Source organism: Tupaia chinensis, unplaced genomic scaffold (assembly GCF_000334495.1).
Source record: "Tupaia chinensis unplaced genomic scaffold, TupChi_1.0 Scaffold000004_1, whole genome shotgun sequence".
NCBI classification, from domain to species: domain Eukaryota; kingdom Metazoa; phylum Chordata; class Mammalia; order Scandentia; family Tupaiidae; genus Tupaia; species Tupaia belangeri.
In genome coordinates this window covers 197,878-209,501 of record NW_006159432.1, presented here as the reverse complement: position 1 = coordinate 209,501, position 11,624 = coordinate 197,878, and the positions used below count along the sequence as shown (strand labels likewise).

Sequence of the window (11,624 nt, the reverse complement as noted above, 5' to 3'; positions counted from 1 at the left end):
GTGCGCTCGCCAGACAGACAGAGAGAGACAGAAAGTGAGAAATCATCCCCCGGGGGGGATGGCCACGCCGCAATCCCTTCTCCTCCATTCTCCTCTCGGGATCCTGGGCACGCATGCACATGCGCCCGGGGTGAGTTTAAGCCACCGGGTCCGGGACTCAAACCGCGGTTGACTATGTGGGAGTCTAGCGACATAGCCATTACGCTAACTGCTGGTCCCAATCGTGCACTCACCAAGAGAGACAGAGAGAGAGAGTGAGATGGACTCGATGCCGCAATCCTCCAGCCTCCATAGGTTTTTGCCGTAGGGCAGGTGCCACCACGCCCCTAAACATTTATTGAGGCTGGCAGTGGCATGGTGGTTAAGGAGGCAGGAGTCCCACATGGCAGACCATGGTCTGAGTCCTGGGCCTGGCAGCTTGCTTTCTCACTTTCCTTCTTTGTCTCTCTCTGGTCAACTTCAAAAAAATAAAATAATATAATGACAATGAATTAAAAAAAAAAACCTACACATTTATCATTTCATATTGCATGCTTATACTGAAAAATTACACTGTATCACATAAATATATATAACTATTATAAGCCAATTAAAAAAGTCTATAAAAACTAAACAATTCCTTCCCTGGGTTAGCTTGTGGCCTGGTAGTTAAGGATCCCACAAGGCTGAATGCATGGTTCAAGTACTGAACACGTGACTTGAATAGCACAACGGGAGTGTTTGCACGAGTCCAAAAGCCATGAAAAGAGAGAAAAATAGAGGAGAAGGGATTGTGGTATGACCATGCCCTATAGAGTGCTTTCTTGCTTTCCTTCCCTTCCCCTTGTCTGTCTGTCTCTAACAAACACACACGCTCTCTGGCAAATTAAACAACAACAAATTTAAACCAAACCAAAATAAAACCTCTTTCCTCGATATTTGAGGGTAGGACATATTGGGTCATTGGAAAAGTCACGACACACTTTTGCATAGAAAAACAGAAAAATACAGTATGACTTTTCCGATGACCTAATATAAGATTTAATCATACACTCTGTCTCAAAAATCCACAGATAAACGAGTAATTCAAGTAAAATCAAACAAAAGGTTGGGGAAAAAAAACTGATACATTCTTCAAAGCCAATTTCAAACACTTCTTTTCTAACAAGGTAGCCTGGAGTCCAAAGTCATAGCACTTAACATTTCTTTGAGCTTTTATAGCAATCTAAATTTCCTTTATTTTATTATTTTACAGAGATTTTTGCTATAGGGCACAAGCACTGGCCAGAAAGACAGAGACAGAAAGTGAGAAATCACCCCCAGGGAGATGGCCATGCTGCAATCCCTTCTCCTCTAATCTCTTGAGATTTTGGGCATGCATGCACACACCCTTGGTGTGAGTTTTAAGCTGCTGAGTCCGGGACTCAAGCTGCAGTCGACTATGTGGGAGTCCAGTTACATAAGCACTACGGGATCTGGTGGTCCCAATTTCCTTTATTTAAAAAAATAAATAAATAAAGGTTTTGTCTTAGGGTGCTTCCTCTCACTGGAGAGAGAAAGAAAGAGAGAGATAGTGAGAGGCAAAGTGAGAAATCACCTCTCAGGGGATGGCCATGCCACAATCCCTTCTCCTCTGTTCTCCTGGAATCTAGGGCACACACACACATGTGCCCAGAGTAAGTTTCAAGCCACTAGAGGTCTAGGACTGGAACTGTGGTCACCTATTTGGAAGTTCAGTGACATAACCACTATGCCATCTGCTGGCCCCAGCAATCTCTATTTCCTCTAAAGTAGGCTAGCCAGGACCAGTCCTGTAGCACAGAGATTAAGAACTGTGCACTGAGCGCAAGATCCCACATGGCTAACCAAGGTTAGGGTCTCAGCCCGGGTGCCTTGAAACACATGCTGGGCATGGGACCAGCAGATGGAGTAATGGTTACACTGCTGGACTCTCACGTAGTAGACTGTGGTTCAAGTCCCTGATCCTGTGGGTTAAAACTCATGCCAGGCATGTGAGTGTGTACATGCCTAAAATCCCACAAGGAGAATGGAGTAGAAGGGATTGTGATGTGGCATCCGCCCTGGGGGGGTGATTTCTTGCTTTCTGTCTCTTTCTCTCTCTGTTGAATGCACACACTCAACAGCAAAAACTCTCTAAAAAACCAACTGAACAAAACATGGTGGGCACGTTGCATGCCCAGAATCCTGACATAAAAGAGATGTAGGAAAAGAGATTGTAGTGAGAGACCATGCCCCCTTGCAGGTGCATTCTCTTTCTTTGGTGAGCACATGTAACCTCTGACAATTTTTATTTTTTTGGAGAGGTTTTTGTTATAGGGCACATGTGCTCTCCAGAAAGACAGAGAGAGACAGAGAGACAGAAAGTGAGAAATCACCACCCGGGAGGAGATGACCATGCTCTAATCCCTTCTCCTCCATTCTTCTCTCAGGATCCTGGGCATGCACGCACACGCTCCCGGCTTGCGTTTAAGCCATCACCTCCAGGACTCGAATCAAGGTCGACTACATGAGAGTCCGGCGACATAGTCATTATGCCAACTGCTGGTCCCACTTCTGACAATTAATAAAAAAAAGTAGACCACCTAATTTTACCTTATACTATTATTATTTGCTTACTATCCTTGATCCTAGAGGAGCAGCATTTTTCAATTTTTTTTTTTTGTAAAATCGCTTTGTTCAATTCAACCCTTGCCCCCTTTCTCCTTCTTCTTTCTTTTCTTCCCTTCCTTTATCCTTCCTTCCTTTCACGAGAGAGGGCGAAAGAAAAAGAAAGAGAAAGAGAGAGTTAAGTACCTTCAATAGGGTCTCACATTACAATCTTCCTCTTAGCCTTCTTAGCCAGGATCACAGGCATGCATGCTGTGTACAGGTTGACTTGGGAAAAGAACCCTGATCCTTTGTATGGCTTCCAGTACTACAGAGTGATGTTCTATGACTATGCCACTGTGCCTGGGCTGAGGAGCAGCATATTTAAAGTTGTATATATATTTTTTTCCCTTTTTCTTTTTAGAAAGAGAAGTTTGCTATAGGGCACATGCACTTGCTGGAGAGACAGACAGAAAGTGAGAAATCATCCGTTGGGGGGATGGCCATGCTGCAATCCCTTCTCCATTCTCCTCTCAGGATCCTGGGTATGCATGCACACACACATACCTGGTGTGAGTTTTAGGCCGCTGGGTCCAGGATCTGAAACGTGGTCGCCTATGTGAGAGTACAGTGATGTGACCATTATGCCATCTGCTGTTTCTGTTTCTTTGTCAGAGAGCATGTGTGCTTGCCAGACAGATACAAAGATAGAAAGAGGGAAGAAAGCACCCCCCACCCCTCCCCACGGGGTGTGTTCATGGCATAATCCTGTCTCCATTGCTTTATCTTGTAGGGATTTGGGCACATGCACCTGGTGTGTTTTTCAAGCTGGTGGGGCTGGGATGTGAACTGTGATCAGCCATTTGGGATCTGACTCCCTTAACCAGTAGGCAATGGGGCAGGACCAACAGCTGTTTTATTTTGTTTATTTATTTTTTAAGATTTGCCACAGGGTCGGGAACCAGCAGTTAGCGTAATGGCTATGTCGCTGGACTCCCACGTAGTCAACCGCGGTTTGTGTCCCGGACCCGGTGGCTTAAAACTCACGCCGGGCGCGTGTGCGTGCCTGCCCAAGATCCCGAGAGGAGAATGGAGGAGAAGGGATTGCGGCGTGACCATCCCCCCTGGGGCGTGATTTCTCGCTTTCTGTCTCTATGTCTCTCTCTGTCTGTCTGGCGAGCGCACGCGCCCTACAGTGAAAATCTCTCCAAAAAAAAAAAAAAAGATTTGCCACAGGGCATATGACTTGATGGAGAGAGAGATAGAGAAGAAAAGTGAGGAGCACTCCCCAGGGGAGTCCTTTTGCCATAAGGCATGTGTAATCACAGAAGAGAGACACAGACTGAGACAGAGAGCAGCAAAGTGAGCCCCTGCAATCCCTTTTTCCATTCTTCTCTTGGGGTTTTGGGCACTCACGCACACACAACTGCTGTGTTTTTCGAGCTGCCATATCCAGGACTTGAACTGTGCAGTTAGCTATGTAGGATCTGGTGCCTTAACCACCATACTACCTGCTGGCCTAGTTTTAATGACCAGATATTCTATGATATCTAATACAGGTTTTTGCATATAGTCAATACACACTTGTTGGATTGAATGATATGTATTGTATACTTATTTTCTTCCAGATGTAGTCTTCTAAAGCACTTTTAGAAAACCACGTTTACATAACCAAATGTACAAATTACATACTCTTAATTTACCCATCCAACAAATACTAGTCAGTGAGTTAACCAATACAAGGCAAGTCCTGAACTCCATCATAAACTCACCATTAATTCAGGCATTTCATATACTACATACTGTACTGCATATTCTTATTATGATCACTACTCTATTTGGAGCCTAAGGCTCTTTTCTGTGTGTGTGTGTGTGTGTGTGTGTGTGAGAGAGAGAGAGAGAGAGAGAGATTGAGAGAGAGAGTTGGTGCATGCCAGAGAGAGACAGGGAGACAGAGAAAGGAAGAGTGAGAAGATGATGAAAAAGTACCACTCAACAGGGTGTGGTCAGGCTGTAATCCCTTTTACCCCATTTCCCTATTGAGTTGGGATTTGGGGCATGCATGTATGTATGCTCAGCACTGGCCATGTAAGATTGAGCTCACTTAACCACTAGGCTAAAGGGCCAGCCTTCTTTCCTGCCTTTTTTTTTTTTTTTTAAAGAGATTTTTGCTATAGGGCATGTGCTCTTGCTGGAGAGGTAAGAGACAGAAATCACCCCCTTGGGTGTTGGCCATGCCACTATCTCTTCTCCTCCATTCTCCTCTCAGGATCTTGGGCATGCACGCACCATGCACTTGGCGTGAGTTTTAAGTTGCCGGTCGAGGACCCAAACTACGGTCAATTACATGGGAGTCCAGCGATGTAACCATTATGCCATTTGCTGTTCCCACTTTTCTGTTTTAATGCTTATGATCTACTTAGAACGTTACAAGCATCACTGCCAGTGTCTGCAGTTTTAAGAAGGTGTCGGGGAAATAGCGACAATGATTTGAATCCTAGTATAAATGGTATTTTGGGATAGGATAAAAGGAAAAAAGTAGCAAAAATAGTCCCTACTGCTGAGGAGGGACAAAAATAATCAAAGTTGTTCTAAAGAGGAGTAGAGTAGCTCTGGGCGTTTTAGGAGGGAGATATGTGAGTTTAGGAAAAAAAAGCTAGCATAGCTAACAGCTATCTTGAGAAGATGGATAATCAGTGGTAAGGGGGGCTGGCTGTTACTGAATGAAAGACTGAAATGGCCACAATAGTGACAATAGTCTCGGGAGGGGCTGCTTTCACTCTCCCTGCAGTTTAGTGTAACCTTAAAGTTCCCCAGCTCAGTGTTTTAACAGCTAAGAAGATAACCCAATCGGAGAGGAAAATAACTGCTTTTTTTTCTTCCCTTAGCAAACATTTACCAAGGATCTGCTTTGTTCACATGCTGTGTAAGACAATAGGAATACAGCTTCTGCCCTTAAGGCTCTTACATTCTGTGGTTTAACCTGGTCTTTGTTGGTGCATGAAATGCTTGAATGACAACCCTGCCACCTGTGTGGTTTCAAAAATGGCCGGAGTTTTTCTAGAAAATGCACATTTTGGGGTTGCCTTCATATATAAATATCACATGTCCACGGCAGAATATTTGTATAAATATAAAAAGCTTAGAAAAAGAGTCCAGCTCTTCTTTCTCCCCCCCCTCTCCATCACAGCTCTGTTCCCACCTCGCTGCCCAGGTAACAGCAGTTCTGCGAGCACATTCCTCATGTTTTCAGTGAACAGATACATGTGCTGCATCGCCGCTGCACTGAACTTACTGTCAGGGAAAAATACCAACAACAGGTCATTTCAGTCAAAAGCTCTAGAAGTAAATTAGGAAAGTTTTTATTTTAGCTCTAAAACTATGAAATTATAAAATGATCATATCTTATTGCAGATATTAGCATCATACATTCCTCGTTAATAAGTTCAGAGAAAAATGTAAGAAAACTACTGCAATGGAAAAATCAAAAATAGTCAGATGAACAACTAAAAACTATGTCTGAAGAGAATCCTAGCATGTTAGAATAAGAGGAGGTCAGAATTCATTTCACATAATCTCCCTCCTAATTTTATAGATAAGAACGGGCCTGAGAGTGTTGAAGTGCCTTGCCCAGTCACCCAGTCAGGTGACAGATTCTGCACTAGTACGCACAACTAATTCCGCACGAGTACGCAGTCTTCATTTGACTGGCTTACAGTATTATCTCCCAGTTTTCACAAGGACATCACTGAACTCAGACCTCTTTTGAAAAAAAAAAAAAAAACAATTTCATTCTGTATTGTTAAATAAACAAAATACTGATAAGCAAAAAGAAAATTAAAAACAGCTACTCAATGAATACTTTATCTATGGACTCTTTTCAGTTTTATCCTCACTGCATAACCTTACCTTGCGGTACTGGGGGAACGTACTGTTTGTTACTCATGTGCTAGTTATGGTCAAGATTTCAGCAAATCACAATCGGGTTATCAAGCTAACAACAGAAATGTTGGAGGTCAATGTCAGAAGGAACAGCTCCTAGCTTGAACACCATGAGATCAGAAAAGCAGATGAGAGAGAAGAGGCTGTTAAGTATTTGGTTGTACTGTGGTGATTTTCATCTGACCCTATTTTCCCACTGATGTCTGTCTGTACAGCAGGTCTACCCTCCTGTGGCAGATGATACTATAAAAGACATAGCATAGTGCCTCCCATATTTCAAGCTCACTTTCTGAGGACAACTTGCCTAGCCAGAGTTTTTGAATACACAGCCCTAGGTAGGCACCATAGGCTCCCTGTTCGCCAGTACGTACGGAAGGCTTTCTGTAGGTGGGCTAATAACCTCAGCAAGTCCTGCTACAACAGGGGATCACGCGAGGATGAAGAGCTGTGCCAATTAGATTCTTAGGTGGAGAAACACAGAGAAAACTAGTTGGTTTTTTAGGAGAGATTTTTGCTCTAGGGTGTGCGTACTTGCCAGAGAGACAGAAAGAGACAGAGAGACAAAAAGCAAGAAATCACCCATGGGGGATGGCCATGCTGCAATCCATTCTCCTTTCAGGATTTTGGACACACACACACACATACCCGGTGTGAGTTTAAGCTGCTGGGTCCAGGACTTGAGCTGCAATTGACTACATGGGAGTCCAGCAACATAACTATTATGCCATCTGCTTGTCCCAAGAACTAGTTTTAGGAGAGTAGATGAAGAAAGGATGCACAGAAACCCTTCGCAAGACAAAAGGCTTTGAGCAAGGAAATGAGGAAGTGGAACTACGAGTAGGCAGAAACTAGGAGAGAAATAAAGAGAACCTGATGTACCAGCCATGGACCCAGCTGCTGAAATCCCTAGAGCTGCCTTGGCATGGGCAGGCGCCACCACGCCCCCTAGAGCTGCCTTGGGTACAGGCTGTTTTCTCCGCCCTGTCAGTTTAGTCTCCAATAAAGCCATGACATGTATCCTTACAAAAACCATCCCTTATTTGATCTAGATTGCAACGTTCAGTCATCTTTTTTTTTAAAGGCTGAATTATATAACCACTAAGAAATCTCTCTGATCTCACTGATCTTAAATGTCATTATCTGTATGTATGTATGTATATGTGTGTGTGTATATATATATATATATAAATGGTTTACTATACTTGATCAATAGTTACAGTGATCTAGGGAGTTTAAAAAAATTAAAAAACATGAGGACTCTTTGAATCAATACTGCAGAGAAAATTTTTCTGATTTTGAGTGTTTCTTCTGAGAAATGTAAGCATGCTTGAGAAACCATTTTGCAGAAAAGGAAATATTTAATAAGGTTAGCCCTATTTTGATTCTGTTGCCCATTCTTATTATTTATTAAAATACATCATTTCAGTATGTCCTTATTTTCCCTACTTTTAATCACGAATTTTCGTGTTTCTTTGTCTTTGACCAACTTCTGTGTACATACAATTCTACCTAATAATGTGTTTTAGTTCATGTTAATATGGTTGGCTTTACATTTTATTTGCCACTCTTAGAGCAAAATATACTATTTTATAAATAAGAAAAAAGCAAGTGTTATTTTCACTCTCATGTAAATTAAAACATTATAAAGATAATTTTCTAATTTTCACGAACCTACCCTTGGAGTTTGTTGGGGAGTGGGGTATGTGCTAGATTTAGGTTAATTACTAAGCAAATCCAAAAGTTAACTAGAAATATAAAACCCAACTATCATCTATAAGCTATATAATATACACATTTGGAAAAGGAATTAATAGAAATCTTTCAAGGTTCTTTTGTAAAAATATTACAACTAATTTAATACCAATATGACTGAGAGAAGCAAATTTAAATAAAATACAATGAATGAAAATAAGAGATATTAACTTTTTTTTTTTTTGGAGAGGCTTTTGCTATAGGGCGCGTGTGCTTGCCAGAAAGACAGAGAGAGGGATACAGAGACAGAAAGTGAGAAATCGCCCCCCAGGGAGGATGGCCACGCTGTAATCCCTTCTCCTCCATTCTCCTCTCAGGATCTTGGGCATGCACGTGCAAGCACCTGGCGTGAGTTTAAGCCATGGGGTTTGGGACTCAAACTGTGGTCGACTACATGGGAGTCCAGCAACATAGACTATTATGCCAACTGCTGGTACCGAGATATTAACTTTCTAAGTTTTAAAAATTATACTTACAAAGAGTGTTGGTTTGGGGATAAATATGTTGTCTTCAGGCTCTTTAGGCACATTCAAAGTCTTTGATTTCTGATTTTCTGTCACATTTTTTGATTCCATTTTCGTAAGAAGTAAGCTGTTCTCAGAATGTTTACTACGCATATTAATGAGAATCTGTTTCATCGTTGCCAGTTCCTGTTGATATATGAAAATAAAAGAATATGGTAAGTGTAATTTTAGTTAGCAGACTAATAATGATTGATGCTAAAATATTCATTTTTCTTTCAGTAGAAGAAACATTTGAAGGCACTATTCTATATAAATGAGGAAAGCTGTAAAAATAACAACATATTAATGTACAATAACTGCACACAAATTTTGTAATGATTAATACGTTTAGCATGATAACTGATAAATACCACATTCTGTACTCTAGTGGTTCCCACATTATTCTGCACATTGGAGTCATGTGTGGAACTTCAAAAAGGCCGCAGATTTGAAGTCATTGGTGTAGACGAAGACCTGGACTTTGCATATTTTAATGAGCCCAAGTGATTCTAATGAACAGACACATTTGGGAACCACTGGCATGGCTACTTCACAGTATAGTTTTCTTACACTTCTGTTGAGTGGATTATTTAGGCAACTAACCTTTCTTCTTCTCCCCTTAAACTCTCCCATTTCTTTTAAGTCTGATATGACAATGGTAGAGAAAAAGAACCAAAGTCTTTTTTCTTGGTTACTAATCAATTCAAACAATAGCCATTGTATCCCCATGTCCTTTCACAAGTGATGAGTGGAGTTCCCTTAAGTTGCTTTTTGAATAAGAATTAATCGTGCTGAATATTTTTTTGCAGAATTCAGACCAAAATTTTTACCCATTCCTTCTTCCTTGTCTATTTTGTCTATTACTTTTTTCCATAGACAAATCTTTAACATCTAACACTAATTAGCGAGTATTTGTGATTAATTACTAAACTGATTCATCAGGCACAACTACATGAAGAGATGACAGTCTAAACTCTCTGTTACCTTATCTATCGGCACAACAGTGGTAGGCTGTAACAGGTAATATTTCCCTATTATTTTACTCATCTTCATGCTGAGACACAAAAGTTATGGTGATCGAAAGACAGGCTCTGCTCCCATCTACTAATCTGTTTACAGACATCAGCTCTGTGTCAGAGCAAGTTTCTACAGGCCCTTCTTTGCTGGCTGTCATTATTTCTATTTAGAACCATCGAGCTTGAGTGGGTATTTTAAAACAGAGCTGCTGAGTTTAAGCCACATTGCCTTAACAGATTTTAGGGCCAGGATAGGAGGTGGAAGAAACAGTGCCAGAATCCTTTCTTGTTTCTGCAGTATTGAGGCTGTCCTGGCCAATTAACACATGTGAGAATGTGTATCCCTCCAGACACTGGATATCCTATTACTTGGATCTTCTATGGGCCTTCCAGGGGCTCTCTTTGCTTTCGAAATTACATTATTTCATTTGTGCCATCCCCTAAAATGGAGTATTTAATCACTGACTTAATGTTAAACACTGGTGTTACAGTAGATTCAGCTCCTGTTCTACTTACCAAAATAAGTAGAAGGGAAACGGGCGATGACAGTCTCCCAGACTATCAAAAGATATATATATATACACACACATACATAAATATATATATATATATATATATACACACACACATATATGTGTGTGTGTGTGTATTTTTTTTGTCTGAAAGAACAAAAAAAAGTTACCAGCAATAACTTTAATGTATTGGTATAAAGATAAAATAATAGGAAAATATCACCTCCAACACAACCTACCACTATTTTACAGATGAATAAAGAAAAGCAAGGTAATCTCTCATACTTGCTGGAGGAGGGGAGGGGGAGAGGGGCAGGAATGATAAGGAGAGAGAAAAGGAACAAGTTAAGAGTGTGGTAGGCAGGGGATTTGGTCTGCAAATGCCCTAGAGCAAGCCATAGTTTTTCTTTTGGCTTCCCTCTGTTGCTGGTGTAGTAACAGTTACAGGAAACAGATCATCCCTGATGTGGGTCAGATCAGAAGAGAAGCAAAATTCATGTTTTTGCCTTGTCCAGACTAGAATCGCCCCAATCACCACAGCATGTCACAGTACAACTTCTGTTCATCGGACAGTATAAAAAACATGAATACAAGTTCCTAAATCCAGATAAAGAACACTTTAAAGTGACAAAATTCTGTAAAATTCCTACTACAGTTACAGTGGATATCCAAATAACATTTTTTTTCAAAGTCTATTTATTTATGTCTCCCATGGGAGACAGAGAGAAAGAGATAGACAGGCTCCCCTGACAGTGTCTTCACACTGCTCTCCCCCAGCCTTCAGCCAGCCCAGATGACAGGCACCAGCGCTGGCCCAGTGGGCACAGGGAGGCCTCAGGACATTACTCCAGGACCTTCCCGTACACATGGGTACAGTGGTGTTAATACTGTGTCAGTGCCTGACACCCAAAATAACACTTGGAAATACATTTTTCAGTTTTATTATGTCTAGCTTATATGATGATACCTTTTATTTTAATAGTAAATTCAAACAAAGAAAATCCCACTTTCACATCAAATAGTATAATAATACCATTATATACCAAGCATAGAGTTCAGCATACATAGTGATATTATTTTACTATTAAGCTAGAAATCAAAGACACTTCCATTCTTAAGGATATTGTGTAAACCAGCCTATTCTGGTTCAGTGAGTTTCAGTCTCCAAATTGATAAAATATATATTTGTGTTACCTTTTTGGAATTTTGCCAGTTTGATTAAGTGTTTGCTTACTTTACATTTCTTCTATTTTGAGGTAGAGCAGCTTTTCATATATTTAAGGGTATTTCCTTTTCTGTTGCTATCTTCGGCC

General features: G+C 41.0%; 1 protein-coding gene across 1 annotated transcript in view; it reads right to left on the bottom strand.

Annotated features, from left to right (window-relative positions):
- LOC102474712 (progesterone-induced-blocking factor 1) overlaps nt 1-11,624 on the bottom strand; it is a gene marked incomplete at its 5' end in the record, with an annotated part of 214,777 nt that overhangs the window by 7,897 nt on the left and 195,256 nt on the right. Inside the window, 1 exon segment of the mRNA XM_006139821.3 lies at nt 8,757-8,930. Within this exon segment, the coding sequence (XP_006139883.2) occupies nt 8,757-8,930 (174 nt within the window).